At 38.8% G+C, this 26,507-nt stretch overlaps 1 protein-coding gene across 1 annotated transcript in view; it reads right to left on the reverse strand.

Annotated features, from left to right (window-relative positions):
- The window catches only part of PDE11A (phosphodiesterase 11A), a 485,178-nt gene that overhangs the window by 108,965 nt on the left and 349,706 nt on the right, over window positions 1–26,507 (reverse strand). The window contains exons 11-12 of the mRNA XM_036745320.1: window positions 9,081–9,227; window positions 8,829–8,936 (exon numbers count right to left, since the gene is read on the reverse strand). Of these exons, the coding sequence (XP_036601215.1) occupies window positions 8,829–8,936; window positions 9,081–9,227 (255 nt within the window). The remainder of the gene's footprint in view (window positions 1–8,828; window positions 8,937–9,080; window positions 9,228–26,507) is intronic.

Raw genomic sequence — 26,507 nt, forward strand, 5'->3', positions numbered from 1 at the left:
CTCAGGATCAATCCAGCTTGCTACATATGATATTGCCATTTCCCCAAAAGCCATGTTTCTTTGGAGATTGGGGTGGTAAGGTGGGGGCATCATGGTTAAGCCTTTGATTTTCATCTCTCTGAGGAATTCATGGTGTGGACACTCCATTCTCCAATGTAGATAGGCAGGTAAACTATATAATTTAAGATCCTAGAGACTTGCCTAGAGGGGTACTGAGAAGTTGTGACTCAGTCATGGTTCCACAGCTAATATGTAGCAGAAGTCATACTTGAATCTGGGTCTTCCTGATTTCCAAGGTCAACCATTCATCCACTACCTCTTGTTGCCTCAAAAAATCAAGTTAAGGTATACCAGTGAGGATAGTAATTACAACATTTGTATCTAGCGCCTTTTGTAGCACTTGGTACAGAGTCAGGCAGCCAACAAGCATTTATTAAGTGCCTTCTATGTAGTAGGCACTGTGCTAAGTGATGGGGATACAAAGAAAGGCAAAATATAGTCCCTCCTTTCAAAGTGAATACTTATTGATTGTTATACCTTTAATGATCACACTCCTACAAATACTATAGTCATGAACAATTCTCAAGTCAAATTGTTTTATCGCCACTTTGGATGGATATGTATTTAATTAACTTTTCTCACCTATTGTCTTCCACACCTATCCTCTTATTGACTTGATACTTGTAAGAAGAAGTATTCAGTAGAAAGAAGAGAGAACACAAAGCAGAGGAAGGATGAGGAGGATAATTTTTAAAAAGAGAGGTAGAACTATGCTTTATAACATAGGTCCTGCCACTGGAGCAGATCCTGACCCATCCCCAACATGAATTGATTCTGCTTTTGCCTCACACACTTCTCACTGACTTTACGGAGAGAGTTTTAGACTTGCAGTGGGGAAGACCTGGCTTCAAATTCTAGCTCAGACCCTAATTAGCTGTGTGATCCCATAAAAATCACTGAAATCTGGACCTCAATTTACTTATCTGTGAAATGGAAATAATTATAGCACCTATTCCATATGATTGTTGTGAGGAACAAATGATGTAATGTAGGTAAAGTGCTTTGGAAAACTTAAAGTATTTCAGGTTATTGTTTTTATTGCACTTTATAATTACTTATATATTCATTAAATCTGTCTCCTTAATCTTAAACTCCATAAAGTCAGGGATCATGTTACTTTGTGCAGCGCTCAGCACATAGTAGGTATTTAATACAAGTTTCAGTTGAATTGATTCGAAATTCAGCACCAAACAGGTTTGAATGTCATGCAGCTGGGCTCCCATTAGCAGCTGCTCTTTCTCACACACAATACCCAATCTCTCATCTATTTGCCTGCAATGTATTTCCTCCTTACTTCCAAGTCCTAGAATCCTGTACTTCTTTCAGGATTCAGCTCAAGCAACATCTACACCAAGCCTTCTCTTATCCCCCAACTGCTAGAGTCCCTCCCTATGTCACTTTGTTTTTATTCTATAGGTACATTTATCTATTATGTCTCCTGATGGAATGCATGTTTGAGGTCAGTGTTGATTTCATCATTGGTTTTGTATGCCCAACATCTAGTTCAGTGCCTAGGAGGTAGCAGGCATTTAATAAATGTTTGTCTATTGATTGGTTGATAAAGATGCCACAGTCAGGTGTTGATCTATGTATATAGGTCTCCTTCACCCACAGAGTGCTGAACTACAGCGAAAACCAAGAAAAGCTTTGGCTGGGCTGTAAAAGGGCCAAGGTTTGACCGAGGAAGAATGTATTCAGCCCTCTGTCCGATTTGTAAAAAGCCAGCTAAGAATATGTGCGCATTAGTAATTCCACAGGATAACAGCAGCACCTTTTGTCCAAGTGTATTTAAGAACTTGGTTCACATTTCTCTTCATGATAAATCACCAGTGGTCAGAATGAAATCCAGAACACCTTTTCTTAACCACAGATAACTCAACTACTTGGGTTCTGTCCCCAATGCAGTACACCCTAATTGTGTACAACAAAAGTGTATGACCTGTAAAATGGGAATTAAAAGGGACAGGTAGAGTAGGAGTTTCAGGTCTCTGAAACACTACCCCTACTTTATATGTCTTCACCGAACTGAAAATAAGACCTTTGAAAACCAACTCAATTTTAACTTTGGGAAAGCCATCTCCCAACTTGCCACCTTCTAGGTGCTAAGTTTCAGCCTACAGAAAGTCTCACAAACGAGTTGTAAAGCATTTAAAATAGGTTGCTGATAATGGAAAACTGAGGCTGTGATGAATGTTCCATTGCCTACTGCTGAATCTCACTGACCTGAAGGATTCAGCCAGCATCATAAAACACAAAAGGGAAGATTAAGCAGTTTACCAACACCGTAAAAATCTCAAGAATAAATTCAGTTTAATCAAAAATCCTATATTGTAAAAAGACTGTTGCTATCCCTGTGACTGAAAACACATTTCATTAAAAAGCAGTGTCTATGAGCAGGAGTATCTACTTTACCCATAATGCTGGCTGTGATTATGTTTATACACTTTTAAAATTTACATGTACAGAGAAAAAAAATACCTAGCCCTGGATGGTGGTGCAGGAGAATTTATTTTCACTAGAAAGTGAATGACCCATAACTCATGAGTGGCAGAGCTTAAAGTGAGTTATGGAGGTCATTCTCTCGTGTGAGGAAATGAATTGGATTATTCCTCTTCCCAATAGTACCCGTTTGGTTATTAGTACGCCAGGTTCTTAATTATGAGCTGCTTTGACTTTTTGTGTTGTTGTTTTTTTTTAAATAAACACAGACTTGGGTACTATTTGTTAGAAGGACATTGTCAAACTGCTACCTGGAGGTCTGGCCAAACAGACTGGAGATGGAAGGAAATTGTGAGCGTATCAAATGGCAGTAGCATTAAATGTAATTTTAAAATATGTTCCAAATTGATTACCCATGTAGTAGATGGATGACACGATGTTGGTAGATAGATAATTAAGGATGACCACTTATTTGGTTTCCTAATCTTAGGAATCCTTCCCTTTGGGTTATACTGAAAAATGTAATATGCAAATGTGAGAATTAAAGGATATGGCAGACTAACATGCAGAAAACCATAAGCATTCTGACGTTTGATTTTTAAGTCAACTCTTACTAGTTGTTTGTTTTCGTATCATTAAAAATGAGAATATATAAAAATTGAGGTGTAATATATTATCTATTATTTATCATTATTAATAAAAAAATCATTGTTGACTCTACTGACACAGACATAGAAAAGAACAAAATCTCTAGACCTATTTTTGTTTTTATCTTGGGCTATTTTTTGATGAAAAACAACATTTTACATGAAAACTCAAGCACTTCTGAAAAATCTTCCTTGAATACTGTTTGCTCCAATTTTATTTCTTGCTGAAATACCTTGAGGGAGAAAATTTTTACACAAAAAATCAAAGACTTTCATGAAAAATGCAGGCAGCTGACAAATATTATGCATTATCTTCAGGTTTGTGAATGGGCTGGATTTCTCTCCCTAAATGTCCTCTGCTCCCTAGTTTGAATTATCAATAAACCTTGTGGCTTATCTCTGAAAATAACCTTGTTGACAACACAAATATGGACTTAAACATGTTCTATCCACATATGAGATTTAGGAAGCCCACTGTAAATGTCAGGGGGTGTCCATGTGTTTGCTGTGATACCCGCTTATTATTAGTGCTGAACGGCAATCCCCCACCGGGGCCGCTTTGGCAGCCCTGCTATAAATTTTAATGTGATCGTGAGCTCTTCTCTTTTCATATCCAGTGAATTCTGCAAGATCATAATATTCTATATGAACCCTATCTGAACTTTCCTGTGATACAGAGAAAGAACAAGATTCCTAGCGGTGATAGATGTTCATCATTTTACGGCTTTGTGCTGGACACTGGGCACCACGGTTCCCTGAGTAATATTACCCGAAACGAAGTCCTCTCATTCAATTAACCTTTATTGAACAGTTACAGGGTGCAAGGCATGGCATGAGGCGCTAATGAGCACATCCCTAGGATGGTCCTCTGAGGAAACAATACTGATTCTTAAGGCAAGCTTCTTTTGGGGAAACTGTCAGGTTCAGTGTGTCTGTGACAGCCCCCCCCCGCCCCCCCAACGCAATGTCACTGTATACTTAGCAGCTCTTCATACTATTTTATTAAAATACTAGGAACAAACAATATAGCCATTTTTAATTTCTTCTGAAAATTAAGAAAATCAGAACAAGTGCCCTTGGACTTCAGGCCTTTTTGTAATGTGGAAACTCATACTCTATAATACTTTTCTCTATGCACTTAGCAAATTTGAATCCCCCCAAATGTCCATTAAAAGCAAAGGACAGATATTGTAACCTATGCCTTACAGATCTGAAAATTCAGGCAGAGAAGGATGGAGTGACTTATTTAGTCATTACCTGGGTCATTGGCAGGCCAGATTCCTACCATTTTGCATCAAATTGCTTCTCCTATAATGGAGCTTTTATTTCCAGGGGAATGTATATTGCTTCTGTTATCTGCATAAGGTTCATGGGTCTGGGGCATCAGCTTGAGTACTTTGGAGAACACAATTCTGATTCAGCAATAATGTTTGCTGTCTCTGTGTTTTGAATAACCCCAGAGAGCACAGGTAAGAAAGTAAACCCCTTATGTTGACTTTGTCTGTGTTGCAGAACCCACTATACAAATATACTAATGCAAATAAGGAAGCAGAACCCTATATAGGCTTTGCCTGTGCAGCAGAGTCAACTGTGCACAAATACTAATGCAAATATACGAAAGCCATCAACTTTACACATTCCCCATTCCCAGAAACAATGGAATTTTGGAAGAAAACAATACAACCAGAGATCCCATGTTAAAAAGGCCAGGCAATTCATGCTAACAACAGCAAATGAGTATGTGAAAAGGTATCTACTTCTGCCATGAAACAAACCCACTCTTGATGAGAAGGGTTGATTTTTAGGCAGACTGGTATCCCCTTTAAACATAAATCTTCCCTCCTCCCTTCCCCACCCCCAGTCTAATCCTTCCTCTTTATCATCGGCCCCAGATGAAGAGAAGGTTTAATGCCTCTCTTTTCCAGGCAGCTAGGAGAGAAATTTAGCCTTGGAGTGCCACCTAGAGGAAAACTCAGCTCACAAAGGCACAGTCCCCAGTTGTGTCACGTGCTTCTATTGTGACATTTTTCAGCAGGCTGGAGAATTCCATTCCAAACCCATCATAACACTTGGGAAGGGCAGATGGGGAAGGCTCAGGAGAAGGAAAATGGGAGGATCATTTCACAGTGCTGGGAAAGCCCCTAACTATGCTATGGAGTGCTCTGGGGAAAGGATGTTGCATTAGGGTCTCTATTTCAGAAATAAGGTCATTGGTGTGAGTTCACTTCTTTTTTAAAAAAAATATTTTATTTGAGTTCAATTCTTTGTTATTTCCCCAGTTCAGGTAGCCTCTGTTAGTTCCATATGAAGCATGAGGGTGGCACGGATCACCCCAACTGTGTTCTCTCTATGGGCTGGCCCACTCACCTCACCAACATCCACATTGGCAAGTCACATAATTACTGCCTAGTCAGAAGCTTCTTGCTCACTGCAGATTCATTTGCTGCAGACCATGCTTTCTACCCTGTAAAGTGGTGTGTGTGTGTGTAATACATTCCAATCTCCTCCACTCCAACAATGCCCCCCAGTGCCATACATACCCAACCAGTACTGCTTGGTACAGGGCTATTGGCCTGGCCACCAAACTTATTCTGGGCTCCTCCAGATCAGAAGAAGAGACTTCCTGGGCTAGTTTTAGCCCTGAAAAAGTTGGGGGGAAACAGATTGATTTATTAATGATGTGCCCCTATGGTTTAGAATCTTTCCCTTTTCTCTTTCTCTAAGACTATGTAGGCCCGAGGAGGGGGGTTCTAGATCAGGGCTCCTCCACAAACCCAGCACTGCGGTAGGGGAAGGGAGTGACGATAGAACTTAGGAAGCACTTCCTATCAATAGCATCTAGCACAGAGCTACTTAAATAACAATGCCAATCAAAAATATGTTTAAAATTCAATGGAGTTGCCAGCCTGGGTATGAATGTATGAGTGTGTGTGTGTGTGTGTGTGTGTGTGTGTGTGTGTGTGTGTGACATATTCTGAAAGATTGTATGATGGTGTTTTATTAGTTATTCTGCCCAGAGTTGTCTTCTCTTTTCCATCCTAACATGGCGGAGGTGTGGAGAGGTAGATTCTGCTCCTGGGTGAACCAGTAAGAAAACCTTCAACAGTGATTTGGTCAAGGGCATTTAGTGGATTTACATTAAGGATGGCGAATATGAGATCTTCTGATGAAATAAGAACTACTTTATTTCTTTAATCTCTCCCTCCATTTCTTGAAGAGTACCAAGTCCCATCTCCACAGTAGAATTTAAGTTTGGTAAAGCAAGGACTATTTTTCATTTTGTCCTTATATCCCCAGCGTGTCTAGAACCAATACTTTGCACATAGCAGCCACTTCATAAATGTTTTTGGGTTGAGCTGGAAAGTTATGATAATTAACACTAGGGAGGAATTTCTTTTTATTTTTCTAAAAAAAGCCTTTCCTTTCTTTTTTCTATAAAGGTCATACAAGGTCTATTTTGATTGCCCCTATCATATTCATAATGTTATTGTCTTTCCTTTCTCCTTCAGTGGACAAAGTCCTTGATGACCATAGATTTTCTATAAGATCATTGGGACCCCCAAAATAAAAATAAAAATGATTTATTAAATACATGTTAATATATCCTATGTGCTGAGAAGGATTCAAAAAAAGTATAACATTGTTTCTGAACACATACACATTCAAACACATAGACACACAATTCTTCCTGATACTACCAAGTTATAATTTTTAAAGTAAAGACTTCTATTCATTCAACCAACTTTGCTACTTTAGTAACTCAAAGCTCTTCAATGAAAGATGCCATCTTATTTTGCAGGCATTTTGAATTTGGGGCCCATTAACTTGTTTTTAAAAATATTTTGATAGCTATATTTCGATATAATTGGTTTCCTTTGTAAGCCTAAGTATTTTGTTCATTTAAAACTCTTATCCTGAGAAGGGGTCCATAGGTTTGGCCAAACCACCAAAGGGGTGTGATACTCAGAAAAGTTTAAGAAAGCCTGACTTAGATTAAGTCTCCATGTACACCACTGTACAGGAAATGCCTGAATGCCTGGAGAGATCCAATTCGTTGGTCTAATTTGCTTCCATGAACCTCAAGGAGTTTGGATTCACCATTACTTGTTGTCCTTAAGGCACTTTCATGAGTCTTAGTGATCTGGACTGATGTTCTTTCAGTCATGTGATTCCTCTATATTTGTGCCAGTAAGTCAACTAGCAAGAATGGTTAGTTAGGTGGCACAGTGGATAAACTCCTGGGCTTGAAGTCAGGAAATTCATCTTCCTGGGTTCAAATGTGGCCCCAGACACTTACTAGCTGTGTGGCCCTGGGCAAGTCACTTACCCCTGTTTGCCTAAGTTTGCATATCTGTAAAGTGAGCTGGAGAAGGAAATGGCATATTGCTATAGTATCTGCGCCAAGAAAACCCCAAAAAGGGGTCAAGAAGAGTCAGACATGATTAAAATGACTGAGTAACAAGACAACTAGCATTTATTAGTTGCTTACTATGGATCAGGCTCTGTGCAAAGTGTTGGGAAGCCTTTGCTTATTTACACTAAGGACAAAGAAGTGTCTATATTTGTATTCCCTAAGTTTTACTTCCCTAATTGTGCAATCTGGATATCAAGCTATATGGATAGAATTTTTTATTTATTTTTATTTTTAAGAATGATTCCTAGGACCCCTTTCTTTCAGAGTGTCAAAAGGTCTTCCACAAAATACCAGTAGGCCAAAGAGAGGCCAATTTATTTCAACTAACAAATGTTTTACTTGTTGGTATTCTGCTTTAAGTGGGATTGGCCAAAATGAGCATTTGGGTTTTCCCCTCCCAGCAAATGGATTCTATTAGAAGAGTTTATTTCTGTCATTGTAGTAAAACATTTACGTCAAGTATACAAAATCCCAACTGTTACCCTCGGCCAGATGTCATTTGCACCTAGGGTTGGGCAACCCCACCTCCCGAAACAAGCCATGCAAATCTCCATGATGGTAGGCTCACAGACAGAGCTTTCCAGAGCAGCAGGCCCAACAGCTCAATCCACCTGACTGCCATTTATCTTCCAGGAAGGTGGACTGCTCCCTTTCCCACCTTCTGCGACCTTTTAAAATAAGAGTTCAATGGAATTTCTCTGTATTAATGATGTACTCTACAGGAAATATTGTAGCCTTTCTAGTACAACCTGAGGATCCTTGGCCAGTTATTTCTCTGTTCTACTAGCCATCTTCATGTCTGAGTTAGAGAGACAGAAGAGACACCCACAGAGAGAAAGAGATAGAGAATGGGACAGAGACAGATAGAGTAAATTGAAAGCTTGTGCTTCTCTTTTATAGGCTTATTTTTACATGATGAAACTTTACCAAGAAGCTTTTTAACAATTATTCTAAGACTGAAACCTAGTTACTTTGTCCTTTTCATTGTGGCAGTAATCTCATGGTTGCTAAAGTTTGGGAAATGTTGCCAGAATACATGGTACTAGAATGGGACAGAGACAGATGGAGAGAGTAAATTGAAAGCTTGGGTTTTTTCTCTAAAGGATCATTTTTACAGGATGAAATTTGAATTTGGAGTCCATGTGGATTTTGATGAAGAGAAATGTATATCATAGTAAGTGGTGGAGAACAGAAATAATAAAGGGAAAAGCGTATAGGTGGTTGAGACAGAAAAGACAAGCTCTTCTACTGTAGCCGAATACACTCACAGTTAGCATCGCAAACATCAGCTGGCACACGTTGAAAGCATGTCTCCAATTGTGGTACAGTACCATTCGATAATTCTTTCTCACTGTCAGAAGCCACCTACATAGTGTCTGAAATGAGAAGGCAAAGAAAGATCTGTATCAGATCAATGGCCTATGGCCTTATTGGACCCAGCTTGGCTCAAATGAGAAGTGGAAGTAGGATTGTGGGGGGTGGGGTGGGGGGGAAGTCCACTAAGGAAAGGAATGACTTACCTCATAGTCAATTTTAAATTTCTGCACCATCCCCAGCTCCATGAACATCCGCAGAGCAGCAGTGATCATGGCATCAACATCAAGGGAAAAGTCATCAAAATGTATGTCATCAATGGCAAGCTCTGAGACCAGAGGGATGTTGGCTGCCTAGAAAAGAGGGAGACATAAGTCAATGCAAGTTCCACAGACATCCCAAGCTCAGTGTCCTGCTCTCATCCAGGCCTTATCAGAAGTGTCATATAAATCAAGCCTGACCTGCACTTACACCCTGATACAGCTAAACTCTAAGCAGTAAATGTCTTTGGTATTTGAACTGCAAATGCCCCAAGCAAATGAAGGAGACAGAGAGAGAGAGACAGAGAGACAGAGAGAGAGAGAGAGAGAGAGAGAGAGAGAGAGAGAGAGAGAGAGAGAGAGAGACAGAGAGAAGAAAAGCTAATCTGAAGATAAAATATACTCACTAGAGCTTGTATGCGGAATTTAGAATACTGAGCTGTCTAGTTTACAGCAACTGCAGTAATACAATATATTCTCATGCAGATTACAGTACTCTAAATGCAAGAAACATCTGGACAGCCAGCAGCTGTGAATTTTAATTGCTACTATTTAGAAAATCTAGGTGAAAATACACAGCTTTGCAGAGTTCCTTATATCCTTTAAACGTACAAGTGCTCTTTGTTATATGTTTACTGTATATTTAGTGGGATGAAAAGGGTCATAGCATACATCTCTAGCACTGAGTGTGTTTTCTTAAATGGAAGGGTTTGGAGAATCAGTGTGTGTTTTTATTTTTCTTTTTTTTCATTTTAGGAACAAGTAACAATAGTATAAGTCTGTTTTGTCCTATGTAAACATAATACCATAGTTATAATATTGATCATAAATAACACGAGCTAACATTTCTATAACCTAAATGAATATATATGGCTATGTATATAGGTAGATATAATCTCACTTGATTTGACTCTCATAACAACCGTGGGAGGTATGTTCTATTATTATCTGTACTAGGAAACTCAGAGTGAAAAATGTTAAGCAACTTGCCCTAGGTCACACAACTGTTAAGTATCTGAGCCAGGATTAGATCTCAGGTCTGCCTGACTCCAGGTCAAGCTTCTATCCATTGTATTACCTAGCTGTTCATATATATAGTATCCTAAAAACATCCATATTAAACAACTGTAAACCAGTTGCTCTGTAAAACCGGTTTGATATTTAAAGAACAAAGAACTTTTAGGACATCCCTTTATATTGGGTTCCCTTGGATATTATCTCACCATGCATCCTGATGTGCCACTGAGTCAGATACTCCTTTCAAACTGTGAACAGTGGAGGTTCTTTTGTAAATGCAACCTTTTTTGGAGTGGGGGGTGGTGTGCCCTTGAGTTTATTGCTGTTTGTGCCTCACTCACAGTGAAAAAAATTACACAGGGAGTCATTTATACTCTGGGAGTGATCTGAGCAGTTCAACCCATTTCTGGTTGCTCAGGATCTTGGAATGCATTTATAGAAGCACATCATCCAGAACAAGGTAGGTGGTTGTCATGATGCACTTTGCCCTAATCATATTGCACCAAGGGCATTGTGTCCAGTTCTGGGTACCACATCTTAGAAAGGAAGTTGACACCATTAGTGAGCTGGAGTGTGTCCTGAAGAGAACAACCAAGATGATGAAGGAACTAGAAACCATGCCTGAAGAGGATCATTTACAGAAAATGGCGGTAGTTGGCCCGAAGGGAAAAAAACCCAACATAATGAAGATTTAGGAGGAACATGATAGCTGGCTTCAAATATTTGTAGGGCCACCCCAATTAAAAGGGATTAGAAGTTTTGAAAAATAACTTGGTTGTAGAGGATAAAACTAAGAGTCATTGATAGGAGAGGATTATAGACGTAGAAATGAATCTTTTCATAAATGGGTTGGAAAACACAACCACTGAGGTCCCCCCCTACAACTTGAATACAAAATTCTGTGATTCTCTGAAGTCACAGGAAGGCAAATTTCAGTTTAATATAATTAAAAACTTAATAATAAGAGCTGTGCAAATGTAGAATGAGTTGCCTCAGAAGGTAATAATGATAAACAGTACAGGTTCTATGGGGCAACTGGTTTACAGTTGATTAATCACGTAGTGCTTTACATACATTATCTCATTTCAGTTACTGAACTCCTTGGCACTAGAGATATACCTGTCAGGGATGTTTTAGCAGCAGGTTCTTGCCTGCTAAACTAGGCTAAACTAGATGACTTCTAAGATCTCTTCCAAATCCGAGATTCTATCATTTCTATCCCCCTATCTCACAGAGAGGTAGGAGAACTAGCTGAGAGGAGTGTCATTGAAGTGGAGGGAGGAGAGAGTATCAAGGAGTGGTCATAAGTGTCCCATGCTCCAAAGAAGATCAAGAAGGATGAATGCTGAGAAAAAGGCCATTGGCAAGTAGACATGAATGACCTTGGGGAGAAGCAGTTGGCATGAACTTCAAAGAAGGAAAGGGTTTTTGAGTGATCTTGGCATCTCCAGGGGCTGGAAATAGTGGTGGAGAGCACTTCGGTGCTGAAAGTTTCTTCCTCTTGGCTGAATAAGTTTCATGATATGGTCTCTACTGTTTTCTCTTCCTTCTACCCTTTGTGTGCAGTATCCTCAAGGACATCTTCTTGGCTCTCTTCTTTCTCTCTTCGCACCGACTCCTTACACTTCAGTTATCACTTTCTCTTCCTTTAAGTCTTTAAACATTTATTTTATTTTATTTTTTTATTTGTGGAATAAAACAGGCATTTCCATAACATAGTATAATAAAAAAAGATGATTGCACACGAAACTGCAAACTTATTATGTACAACTTGCTATTACTTTTAAATCTATAATAAAGTTATCATGTAAATTTCTTTATTTTCTCCCCCCCATGGTTACCATTAAGCAGAACTATGTGTATATGTATATATATATGTGTATGTATGTATATGTAAAATCATTCCATACATACTTCTATTTAGCAGTTCTTCCTCTGGATGCAGATAGAGTCTTCCTTCATATGCCATTTTTAGTTAATTTGGGTATTTATAATAGTCCGTAGCTCAGGTCTTATCTATTGCATAAATTATTCTCTGATCACCTCACCCTTCCAATCTAGAAGTGACTGCTCTCTCTTCAAATTTCTCATGACATATGACCCATCATTTATACAAATCATATTCTAACTTGTATTATAGCTATTTTTAAGCTGTATCTCCCACACTAGACTGTAAAATCCTTGGGAGTGAGTGGTAGGTTAATTTTCATTATTGTAGTCTATACACATAGCATAAATGCCTTGTATATAATATTAAATCAATTCCTGATTTCTAGTGCTCGCGAATTTCTAAAAATTTAACAATTGGCTTTCAGGGAGCCCTCTAGCACACTCCTGGACATAATGCCTATAAGATGTTTTGAAACCATTTGAGGGCTATTATAAATGCTAGTTGGTCGTACTTTACCAAAAATAAAATAAAGCTGGAAATCTTTTCAAGAAGTTCCTAACAAAACACAATGAATCCAATTCAATACACATTCATTAAGCACTTACCACATGTAAGACCCTGTGCTTAATACTGAGGATACAAATACAAAAATGAAAACCAGTCTCTTTCCTCAAGAAGGTTACAGTCTATTGGGAGGAACAACAATAAATATGTGCATTATAATGTGAGAAGGGAGGGAGTATAACCAACTAAAGGAATTGGGAATGGTTTCCCTTAGGAGGGGGCATGTGAGCAGAACATTGAGGAAGGCTAGGGATTCTGTGAGCTGGGGTGGAGGAAGTAGCTAATTCAAGGCATGGGAAATAGATTATTCAAAGGCATTGGGGGTGAGAGATGGACTGCTGAGTTTGAGAAACAGTTAAGTAGGACATTTTGGCTGGAATATAATGTATAAAATGGAGATAATTTGATATAAGCCTAGAAAGAAAGGTAGGCTGGAGTCTATTTGTAAAGGGCTTTAAATGCCAGGCTGAGGCGTTTGTATTTTAACCCCAAGGTAATAGGGAGCCACTAAAGGATCTTGAACAATGGGATGATGTGGTTAGGCTTGTGCCTTAGGAAAATTATTTTGGTAGCTGTGAGGAGGATAGTTTGGAATAGGGAGTAACAGGAAGCCAAAAATTCAAATAGGAATCTGTTGCAGTAGTCTAGGTTGAGAAGTAATGAATTGAAAAGGTTTAAATTGGTGATGTTGACTAAGCTACATCTTTACCTTGGCCCTCTTCGTACAGTGCATATTCATAGTTTGAATGCAATAAGATGAGAATATATGTACATATATGTATATATGTATATAGTTTCCCAAGTTGGACTTGTCTTGTAGAATATTCATGAGGCGTTCAATGTTGGCATATAAATTCCCCGCATTTCAAAAGCACTAAATTCTCTTAATTATCTTAAAAATTAAAGAATATAGGCATTTTTTCATTATGAAATGTTAATGGAAAGGAAATAAGAACATTAGGTTGAAAAATGTGAGATGACCTCTGGTTCACCAAGACCCATCCTTATTGATCCTTCTTTTTTTTTAATAGGTTGATTGATCCAAGGTTAAATCACTCTAGTCTATGTATCACCCTAGGTGCTACTGCAAATCCCTGTTGGTTCTTGTAGGTGCCAAGAAAGCGTTGGTTGGTTCAGTAATGACAAACTATTTTCAGGTTTTTTGAGGTTAAGGAAGGGTTTTCCTTTATACATACTACAGCTTTTTGCAAAGATTTGAGGACAATTTCCTTTAAGAATGTGTTAAGGATTGTGCATGTCCTAGAGAAGTAGGATGATAAAGATGATGCTTAGAATGCTCTTTTGGGGACTTGGAAACAAAGGCGCTATGGAACAGACTTACTGTTGCCAAGTACACTATTATAATAGAGATAAGTGCTTTCCATCTCTCCTGACAAACAGAGAAAGGGATAACACTTTCCAAATCTATAATTACTTGAGCTATAGGATATTAACAAAACAAATCAAAGTCAATTTCTCCTAGTGTCAGTCTTATACTTTTAAATATTTATAAGAAGCTACATCCCTAAATCAAAGAGGAGTGCCACAATCCAAAATAACTACTGAATTAATAGCCAGGAAATAACATTTGGATAAAAGAACCATTTACTTTACTGCAGCAATAAAGGAAAACACAGAATTATGAGTCCTGGAGCTAATTTGAATAATGTTCAAGAAGTGGGACTTCAGATAGAGGCAGTAGTTAGCTGGGAGCACCTCCTGTCCTCTGACTTCTCCAGTTCTTTGTTTGGGTAGTAACTGTTAAGTGCTTATCAAAGAGACTCATAAAACTGCCTTCTTTTAAATGGAAAAGGTGGCTTTATAAGAGGCCATAAAGAATGTTAAAATACAATCAGCGATTATTTGATATGTGAATATTCCCATTTGTATAGCCGAGGAAATGGGATGAAACAACAGCTTGTATAGCAAAAGAACCGGAGAAATTAAAAGTGCAAACTTATTTTTTTGCACCCCTAACCCATTCACCTGGCTTATTGTTTGATGAAGTAGAAGCTGATGTGGCTGCTGGGAATTCTTTGAGAAGGCAGTTTACAATAGGTACCTCTACTTTCCCTCTTCTAACTTCCTTCTTAACTCCCCTACAAACTGGGCTTCCAACCTTAAGTTTCCACCAAAACTACTCTTTGAAAAGTTATTCATGATCTCATAATTGTCAAATCCATTAGCCTTTTCTCAATCCTCATTCTTCTTGACTTCTCTGTAGCCTTTGACACCACTGATCACTCTTGATCCTCTCTTCTCTCTAGGTTTTCAGGACACCACTCTCACCTGGTTCTCCTCCTACCTTTTTGACAACCCTTTCTCTGTGTGCTTTGCTGGATCCTCTTTCAGATCCCACCCTCTAACCTTAGGTGTTCCCCAGCTCTGTCCTGGGCCCTCTTCTCTTCTCCCTTTATAGTACTTGGTGATTTTTTTCATTTCCCATGGAACTGATATTTATATGCTGACAATTCTCAAATTTACCTGTCCTGTCTGACCTCCAATCTTACATCTCCAATTGCCTTTTAGACATCTCGAACTGGATGTCCAGTAGACGTCTTAAGTCAGTCAGTCCAAAACAGAAATTATTATTTCCCCCCCTAAATCCTCCTCTCCCACCCTGCAGCACCATTCCCCCAGCTTTATAAGCCTGGGAGACAACCTAAGTGTCATTCTCGTCACCTTGGTATCTCTCTCTCCATATCCAATCTGTTGCCAAAGCCTGTTGATTTCAACTTTGTGACGTCTCTCAAATATACTCCCGACTCTCTTCTGATACAGCCACCACCCTGGTACAGGTCCTCATCGCCCCATACTTGGACTATTGCAGTAGCCTGCTGGCTGGTCTGCCTGTCTCAAGTCACTCCCCATTCCAATCCATCCTTTATTCAGCTGTCAAAGTGATTTTCCTGTCACTCCCCTCCCCCTACTCAATAAACTCCAGTGTCTCCCTATCACTTCCAAGATCAAATACTTAAATCCTCACTTGGGCATTCAAAGCCCTTCATAAGCTAGTCACCCATATCTTTCCAGTCTTCTTATACCTTACTCTTCAAGATGTACTCTTTGATGCAGTAATTGGCCTTCTCACCATTCCCTGAATAACACACTTTCAGCTCTGAGCATTTTTTTTTTTTGCTATTTCTCATTCCTAGGATTCTCTCCCTCCTTATTGCCACTTCCTGGATTTCCTGGATTGCTTCAAGTCTCTACTTAAAAGCCCATCTTCTGCAGGAAGCCTTTCCCAATGCCTCTTCATTCTAGTGTCTTTCTTCTTTTAACTATTTCCTATTTATCCTGTATATAGCTTGTTTGCACAATTTGTTTGTTTGTTGTCCTCCTGTTAGATTGTAAGCTCCTTGAGGGCAGGGGGTGTCTTTTGCCACTTTTTGTATCCTCAACACTTAGCACAGTGCCTGGCACGTGACAGGTGCTTATTAAATGCTTCTTGACTGACTTACTGGTTCCCAGATGAATATGAACAGGCAGTTGGGCAATAGTGAACAAGGAGTAATGTATAACCCTAGGTACCAAGTCAAAAGGGCAGCTAGGTGTTCCCTGGACCTGGAGTCAGGAAGACTTATCTTCCTCATCCAAATCTGGCCTCCTATACTTACTAACTGTGTGACCCTGGGTAAGTCACTTAACCCTGTGTGCCTCAGTTTCCTCATCTGTAAAGTGAACTAGAGAAGGAAATGGTAAACCACTCCAGTGTCTTTGCCAAGAAAACCTCAAAGAATCAGACATGATTGGAATGACTGAACAACAACAACAAAACCAGGGCCAAAGACCCCTATGCCTGGAGGTGGGATTAATTCTGGGGAAACTTCACAAGTCTATAGATCTATCCACGGATCTATTTTATAGAATGCAGAATTCGGGAGCCTTATTTCCATCCCTTTTGATCCATTTTTGAACCACTTAGTGTGGGCTCTCAACCCAAAAATGGCTCTGGAATAAATCCAGCTTCCCAGGATTCCTGTAGATTTAGACCAAATTACGACCAGATCAGTATCTCTAAGGATATCTTGAAAAAATAACCTGGCAAACACAAGAGTTAGGACATCCTTCAGGCCAATATGATCCATTCACTTTGGTTCATGCTCTACTGTACCATCACTAAGACAGCCTAGAATTAACCTACAGAACATACGGAGGAAATAGCCATCATCCTTTGCAGTAGGCAATATAATATGATGGAACGAATGCAACTACCAAGTTGTGTGGCAGCTGGGAGCAGAATAAATCAGGAAAGTAAGCATCCTCTTTATATGGCCGTCCATGATGACATGGCTGTGTTCCTAGGGCATGACTAGTTTACCCTCCTTGACACACACCAAACAACTTCTTTTAAATGACCACATTTTCAGCCCAAAGCTGAGAATTTTCTAGTTTCTACCACTCCCACACATACAAATCTTTTTTTCTTAAACCAAGCTTCCTAACACCCAGATTAGTTTGCAAGGAAGGGCAGTCCTTTCCCCTGGCCCCCTCAAGCAGCACTTGACCTTTCTTAGGTGTATACTCAAGAACTTTCTAGAAGAGGTACAATAGCAGATAAAGGGGAAAAGTTAAAAGTCTTTTTTGGTCAATTTCAAGCAGAGTACAGAAAACTAGGTCTAGCTCTTTCTTAGCCTCTAATCATTCTCGCTGGTCAGCCCTCTTGTGTCTCCTAGAGCTGGTTCCGGATCAATCCACTGCATCTCACTAGATGTTATCTAAGATCTTTAGAGTCAGAGAAATGGAGATCTAATCTCAGTACTGATTCTTTGCTACCTGGGTGACCCTACACAGGTTATTTGACCTTTCTCAGCCTCAGTTTCCTTATCTGTAAATTGAGAGGATGACCTTACAGGTCCCTTCAAGACCGACCCATGATCCTAGGAGCTCAGTGCCATTACTTTGCTAATAATGACTGATTCCTGTTCAGCCTTATTTGCCCACCGTGGCTAAGGCAATGGAAACCACCACTCACTTGGAGAAACCCCAAGATGTCAGAATCCTGGGACATTAATGCCTGGACATGAGAGATGCGAGTTATGAGGACAAAGTTTGATGGGGATACTGTAGGAGAAAAACAACCTCGCCATCAGAAAGTGCTGTTCTGCACCCCACACACGTTATATTCAACATGTATCTAGGGACTTTCCAGACCAACTTTCCTATAGAGACAGACATTGGTTCATTCATATGCTACCGGTCCATTTGAATGCCACATAATGCTTCTGATTGACTGTGTACCCTAAGTAAGCCTGAAAAAGCTACATGAACTGAATCTGTATTTTAGGAAGTTGAAAAATCCTACCAGCTCAAGTTGCACTACTAAATTTCTTTTTTCATTTCAGTTTGGCTACTTTATTTGACCTCCAGTTTTACCGACTGGTGGGTGAGATTCTCCCTGCATTCTCAAGGAGGCCAGGCTGAGAAATTTCTACAAAATACCCAGTATTAGAAGGAGGAGAGTAACAACCACCATCAGAACCTGCTTCCTGACAACTAGGGATAAACTGAGACAGCAATGACCTCCTACTTTCGGGAAGGCAGCTTTTGGTTAGAGTGAATGGGAAGAGTAGGGTAAATCTGCTATGAAGTCCCCACACCCAGGAGTCCTGGAAGAACCCTGATAACCCTGAAAGCAGTTAGGCGAGCCATTATGAATCAAAGGTTTCTGCAGTTCTCCATGCTGGCTACTGACACGAAGTTGAGAGAAGATAAGAAATAATTAATTTCTTCCTTACTTATCCATCCAGAACAGGAGGGATGGTTTACTCACCTCTACAAGAGTTTCTCTGGGACTCATTTACCTCTCCGATTTGGGTACTGTGTACAAGCCAATGGAACCATATGGTTTTTAGCCCTCTTAGCATCAACTTCCTTAAGTCTTGGACCAGAAATCTTTGACCTAAAAAGATAGCATCTTTCTCTAGCACCTTCCTTCATCCATCATCCCCCATTACTCTTTTTTATTCTTTAGTCATGGATTTTGTCGACATTCAGTCTAGCTAACTGGATGAGAATTTATTTTTTATTTTCCTTCCACCCCTCCAAGAATGTTCACTTCAAAGCTTTAGGGCCTTCCTCCCACCTAGCGTACTATCATATTCACTTTCTTGGTAATCATGGAGATTCAGTCTTGTGAAATCTTCTTCACTCTAGTCAGAAACTAGACTGGACTATATGTATATATTTTCAAATATGGGGTATAATGTAAAGAAATATGAACAATGACACTAGTCAACAAACACATCAACCCTGACTTCCTCTCTGACTAATAATGACCCATTTTCTTGTTAGTTCTCTAAGGCAGTCAAAGAGTATGTCCTGATACTTCATCATAAATGCACAATCTCTATCATTAATCAATTAGTTCCAAGCCTCACCTCAATTTACAAATAAATTGAAGCATCCCCCTTTTCCATGAGCTTTTATTCCACTCTCTCTAAATCTCAAAATCTTTGGTCTCATAGACTGTTACTGCTTACTGCTCCTGCAATTTATTACAGGAGAAAATAATAAAATGAAGGCATAAATAGTTATTTACAATGTATTGGAGTGAATAAAGTTCACAGCCAGAGTCACCTCTATGCTCTTTAAAAGCAGAAAAATGACACTTACTCCTCCACTTGAGAAACATGACTCTCTATGAATGGTAATTGAAGTTGTGCAGGAATTCTCTTTATAATGTCTCCTCGAAATAAGAATTTTAAAAAATGTTCCCCAAATTTTTTTTAGATTCTTTCTCTTTGACAGTTAACTCACTCGGGCCTACAGGAAAGAATTTCTCCCAGTTCTTTCTCTCTGTGTCTCATTCTTTCATTATGATCATTGTCTCACTCCAGATGACAACTAAAACTGTCACATTCACAAGATCCTATCCACTTTTAAAGATAAAATAATGGTATCCATAGTCTCTGAGGGGAAGTGAGGTGGTACAGTGCATAGAGCTGGATCGGGAGTCAGGAAGACTCATCTTCATGAGTTCAAATCCGGCCTCAGACACTTAGTAGCTGTGTGACCCTGGGCAAGTCACTTAATCCTGTTTGCCTCAGTTTCCTCATTGGTGAAATGAACTAGAAAAGGAAATGGCAACCCATTCCAGTAACTTTGTCAAGAAAACCCCCAATGGGGTCATGAAGAGTCTGATACAACTAAACCAACATACTCCTTGAGGGAGGGGCCAAGTGAAATTGTTGTAACCTTGGTTTTCAAGGTCTATATACCTACCCTGCCCCACCCATAACCTCTAAAATACACTTAGATTATCAATAGCAGTTGGTTTTAGTTTACAAGTAGCTTTTCCATCGGTACCTCTATACAAATATACACCGTAGGCCACAACCCAGGACTGGGTTGCATATAATCTTGTACCATCCTCTAGTTTTTTATTTTTTAATGGACAAGTATCATTTACAAAGTAAATTTACAAGACGAATTAGCAAGAAATTAGGAATAGTAGATAGAGGCAATATGGCACAATGGAGTTATAGATTTTAGAGCTTGGCTCTTCCCCTATATGGTCCATCTATATGGTCTTGGGCAGGTCAATTAACCTCTCTTGGCCTCAGTTTCCTTACTTGTAAACTGATCAGGTTGGACTAGATGACCTCTAACATCCCCTCCAGCCCTAAGTCTCTGATCCTATGATCCTACTAAGTCATAAATGTGTTGCAATCTGTTCTGGAAGAAAGTTCCCACACCAGGAATTTCCTCTACTGAGGAAATTACAGATCCTTTGGTATTTGGGTCTTCACAGCACAATCATTTTGTAATTTCCACAAATATTGCATTAATGTTTGCAAATTAATAATTTAAATAATATTAATTTTAAATTACTTAATTAAAATATTAATATTTCATTAGGCAAATATGTTAGTAACAATGCAAAGTAGATCAGTCGTGGCTTTGGAAAGACTTAATCTACCATGACTATTCTGATAGAGAAATAGTTTCTGTTTGACTCTCATGGTGGCAGATACAGATAAAGGCCTGACTATTTTGAGTAAATCATAGCGAGCCTATAGTACAAGCTCACCATGTATTATCCTGTTTGGTTAGTCACCCTATATACCTGACAGAACAATTTGTTTTCTCTGATTTGGCCTCTGTGAGTCATGTCTCCCTGGTATGAAGACCTCAGGATGTCTCCTGGTTTTTGATTCCAGATCTTCCCTTTATACATATGCTTTTGGTTATCTAATTCATGCCTCCTTGTGAATGACCTCCACCTGCCCCTAGAATGATCCTCCTTGGATTTTGAGAATTAGGCTGCCTAGAATTGGCCACGGGCCTTGCCCATCCCTTAATATTAAATAGAAATGCCAAGAATTGGACCTGAGTCCTCTAAGTACAAATCTGGATATACTATACTGCTTCATTCTTTTATGGAAGACATGTATATCTGTATATTTATCCCTATATGTAAAATAAATGTAAAGTTTGTTGTTGTTCAGTCATTTCAATTGTGTCTGACTCTTTGTGCTCCATTTGGGGTTTCTTGGAAAACTAGAATAGTTTGCCATTTCCTTCTCTAGCTCATTTGACAGATAAGGAGCTGAAGCAAACAGGGTTAAGTGACTTGCCCAGGGTCGCACAGCTAGTAAGTGTCTGAGGCCAGATGTGAACTCACTGAGATAGTCTTCCTGACTCCAGAACCACTGCTCTATCCCTGCACCATCTAGCTCCCACCAAATGCAAAGTAATTTTGGTAATTTGGGGGGTAGCGAGGTGGCACAATGGATAGAGTGGTGGGCCTAGAGTCAGGAAGACCTGAGGTCAAATCCAGCCTCAGACACTTACTAGCTGTGTGCCCCTGGGCAAGCCATCTAATTCTGCCTCAGTTTCTTCATCCGGACAATGAACTGGAGAAGGAAATGACAAACAACTCTAGTATTTCTGCCAAGAATACCCCAAATGGGGCACAAAGAGTCAGACAAGATTGAAATGACTGAACAGAAGCAACAATTTTGATAGGATGGAAGGAGCAACAGGGACAGTCAGGAAAGCATGGTCCTCCACTTAATTGAGTCAGTCGAAGCTTTTGCCTTCAACTAAGCATATCGTTACACTGACAAGTATAAGTAAACATATTGGTGGAGTTCATTCCACGGTTTTAAGAAGATTTTGACCCATAAAGTACCAAGAAGCTGGGGTAACTTTAGGCACTATGGGGTTTGTTGTGGAGGAGATTGAATCCTACATAAATGTGAGATGTTATTTTAATCAAGGTCGTATCATGATGTCTATATACTGTGTGGTCCGCATGTACATCACAAAAAAAACATATAAGTGTTTCACATCTCTCTGACTAATCCTTAAGAATGAACCTTCTTGTCTTTTGGGTCAGAGTTTTGGGGAGGAAGCAAAGAGGGGAAGGATTCTTCCCTCCACATACTTTCCCATGATTTCTCTAAGTAGCGTGAGAAACAAGTATTACTCATAGATCTAGTAAATATTTATATTGGTTTGTGCCATAAAAACCACACATAGCATTTTTAAAAAAAAAAAAAAGGTTTTCACTCTAAAGGCTGAATAAAGCAATCACTTGTAGTGAAGAAATAATCTGTCACCAAAGCAAAAGGGCCACCTCTGCTGGTCTCTTCAAAGTCATTTCTTTGCCTGAAAATGTACCTAGATTTATATTTAACCTGACAGAGGCAGAGAAGTGTTTCTGAACACATACACACACACACATGTGCGCACCGACTCACAAAACAGTTACCCATTTTTTTTTGTTTTTAAATCTTCAATTTTAATCAGGAATTTCATTAACCCTTTCAGCTACACATTTTGCCAGATTTTCCTCAGATACTTTTTGGAAATATTGGTGATCATCTATGTATATATGTACATATATAAATATTTGTATATATGTATCATTAAGCAGCTAGTTTCATAGAATTTGTAGGCAGGCACATCTATGAATAGTCAGATGCAAATCTTCTTATAAATAACATGAGGAGATTTGGATTAGGTGATTTCTAATGTCTCTTTGAAATCTAATAGTCTATTAATCTCTTATATCAAAAGCACACATCCCAAAATAATTTTTATAAAAGCACAGAGAATCATTAAAGGAAATTCAGAGCATTAGGGCCTTATTATTAGAATATAAAATTTGATATCTTATATCAAGTCTCAACGGGGTCATAAGCCATGAGTCAGTCATTCAATTGCCTAGCATTTATTAAAAGCTTACTGTGTATCAGGCACTATGCTAAGTGCTAGGAATACAAACATAAGTAGAAAGACATCCCATGCCCTCAAGGAGTGTACAGTCTAATAAGAAAAGAATAAACATGAAAGGAAAGTGAAAGAGGGTGAGAGGGAGCAATAGTGTACCCCATGGGGTATGGTAGAAAAAGGCTGGAATGCAGCCTGTAGAGAAATGAGAAATTCCTAGCTTAAGTTCCTTTCACAAAATGGAGGTTCTGGCCAAATGAGAGACAATTACAAAAAATAAAATAGATGACTTTGATTACTAGAAGCTGAAAAGCTTCTACACAACCATAATTAATGCACCTTGGACAATGAGGGAAGTATTTGAATGGGGAAAAATCTTTGTATTAAATATATCTGGTAAGCACTTGGTATTCAAAATATAGAAAAAATTACCATACGTATTTATATCTATATCTATATATATATCTATATCTATCTATCTATATGGATAGATTGACAGATAGATAGAAGTATATATGTAAAACAAAAAGCAATTCCTCAATAAATAAATATTCAAAAGTAGCCGAAGAACATGAACAAATAATTCTCAAGAGAATTGCAAAGTATTAATAGCCATATGAAAGAAGATTTCAAATCACTAATAACAAGAGAAATGCAAATCAAAACAACCCTAAGGCTTTATTTCATACTCTGCAAATTGTCAAAAATGACAAAAAATGAGAATAGTCAATGCTGGAGGGATTGTGGGAAGGTAGGCACACTGGTGATGTAGTTGATGGAGCTGTGAATCGGCACAACCATTTTTGGAAAACAATTTGGAATAATGCAAGTAAAATGTCCATTCACTTTGATGTAAAGATTCTGTTATTTATACTTCATGGAGGCCATCCATAAGGAAAAAGTCTCCATATACACAAAAATATAGCAGTCCTTTTTGTGATAACAAAGAATTAGAAACGAAGTAGATAACCCATCAATTGGGGAATGGCTAAACAAATTTTGGTATGTGAATGTAATAGAATGTTACTGCGCTGTAAGAAATTAGGAGGGTAAGAAATACCAGAAGCATGGAATGACCTATATGAACTGATGCAGAGTGAAGTAAACAAAGACAAGGAAACAATAAACAGTGACTACAAGAATGTAAACAAAAAGAACATCCATAAAAAGTCCAATGTTGCAAAAATATAGAGAACAAATAGTTGAAAAAAGAGATAGGAGAAGATATTCTCATCTTACTCCTTTGGAGAGGTGGGAGGCTCACAAGTGTTGTACATAATTTTAAACTTTTTTGATGAACTTACAACTTATTCTGATTTTTTTCTTTTTCTTTTTTTTCCCTCTTTAAGAAATAGCATTTTTATATGAGATGGCTCTCTGGGAAGGGGAGGGAAAAGGATCCTGGGGAAAATTGTGGTGATATGAAAAATGGCCTAGTAAGAACTGATTTTTTTAAAAAATGGAGGTTCTAAGAGGAGTCATATAATCACAGGGCAAAGCTACATGGTCACAGGTTGGAGGGTTCTTTCAATATGTGAATTACAGGGCTGAAATGAGGCTTCAGCATGAGGAGCATGGTAGAGGACATCCATAGGGTAGCCTGGAGAGGAAGCCTATTCATGTACTTTTTTGTCAGATGCATTGTGTTAATACTGTTTTTCTTTAATATCAGTATCAAGTATCATATGATTAAATAATACAATACTTACAAAGTGTTTAGAACAGTTACTGGCATATAGTATGTGCATAATAAATAAATGTTTATTCCCTACCTCTCCTCATAAAATGCTGGACTTGAAAGTCAGCTAGATCTGGGTACAAATACCATATTCAGTGTGTACTGGCTTTGTGACCATGGTCTGGGCACTTAATCCTTTTGATCATTAGTTTCACGGTCTCTAAAATGGGGATGAAAATACCAGTAGCATCTGTCTCCGAGAGTTGTTATGAAGCTTAAATGACATAAAAAATGTAAAGCACTTTGCAAACTTTTAAGCACTGAGTGTTGGTTATTAATCTGTTTCAATCATCATCAACACTTATCAGATAACTCGTTTTAAAACAGAAAAGCAGAAGTTCTGTACAATTTATTAAGCCTATCAACCAACAAGCATTTATTAAGCACTAAGTGTCAGATTTGAGGGACAATGGTGATCACTATTTGTCACCAGAGGAGATGTTGCCATAGATGCCAAGATCCATTTGTTGGGCAAAGACCAGTTTTTGTTGGTTCCATAAGTAGTTGTGAAGCCGCTCCAAACAAGTCCTTTCATCAGAGCTCATCATAGCGGTACAGAAACAATCATTGTCCATGAATTACTTTTACCAAGGAGAGAGGCCAGTCTCTATTAGAACACGCCTACAAAATAGAGTTTTCTAACTGAGACATGATGGAGTTGAAATCTTTTCTTTTTATTGCTGGTGTTCTGTCCTACAAAATATATTTTCAATCTTGATAGCGCAAATGCTTAAATCTAGCATTAGTGTTTAAAAGGAGATCAAACATGATGCCCGTATGATTTTTGCCATGTTTATTGGCCAATCTGAGTAGATCCCAAATATTCAGGTTTGAATTCACCAACTCTGGAAAATTTCATTAAAAATGGAGGTGTCAATCATGTTAAGAGAAGTTTGTGATTTTTGTTGATGCCGTGTACATGGGTGTCATAACGATTTTTTTTAAACCAACATAGTAAAGTTGGGTGCATCATGAAGATACAGTTGCAGTTGCACAGGTAAGTGCACATTTTGAGCCTCCATAATTCTGTTTATTCTGTGTCATTAATTTAATGTTCAATACAAGGGCACCATAATATTATTGTGGCTAAACTTTCTTCCTTCAACCCAGGAATTCTAGTTGTAACATCTTTGGTGCACTAGGTCTTTCCCACTTCATCTGTTAAAAATGCTTAAGGAAATGTTTGCTTATTTTAATGATAAAGACATTCTGTGACTCAATTTTTTTTTTCAAACTAGGCCTAAATATACCAATCCTCCAAGAAGGTGTCTTATTTACATCTTATTCCTGCCCTTTTGAACCAGCTCTGTCCCCTTGAAAATACAATCCAGCACATTCACTCACCCTGCTATAATCCTACCCAGCAATACTGTGCTATTTTTACTCTTGGAAAGAAATACATTTGCTGCTAGGGAATCCAAGATACACTGGAAGAAAACATGATTCATCAGGTTCAAGGTAAACACCTCAAAGATAAGGATCTGAAGGATTGTAAACTTGTCAAATATAAAACCAGGCTGCCCATTCTGTCTGAGAAAGCAATCCTCTCGTAGAAAGGTACCTGGGGAGTCATTCTTCTGCCTAACATCTTGCTCCATCGTGCCTCCTCTCACCATCCCTATATTTTGTATCCTACTTACATTAGCAGGGAGGGGGATGTTCCCAAGTTACTCTGTGGCCATACTGCTGAATGAAGCATGAGAAAATATTCCATCTTATTGGAGAAATGTTGGAAGATACATGGGATCAGTACAGCTGGTACCTTTTCTCTATGCGGACATTATTTGAGACTAAGAGGCAGAAAGCAGGGAGATGAGGAGAGATTTCAGGTATTTCTGGGTAAAGAAAAAAGAGAGCAGGGTCGGGGATGTAGACCCCTCCCTTTCTCTACCCCCAAGAGAATGGTGCCTTCATCAATTAGCCGGGGTACTTTCTTCTTAACATGGGGCTGGGCAGGATCCAGGACTAAGGGGAGGTCTGAGGC

The sequence above is a fragment of the Trichosurus vulpecula genome, chromosome 2 (genome assembly GCF_011100635.1).
Source record: "Trichosurus vulpecula isolate mTriVul1 chromosome 2, mTriVul1.pri, whole genome shotgun sequence".
Classification (NCBI taxonomy): Eukaryota; Metazoa; Chordata; class Mammalia; order Diprotodontia; family Phalangeridae; genus Trichosurus; species Trichosurus vulpecula.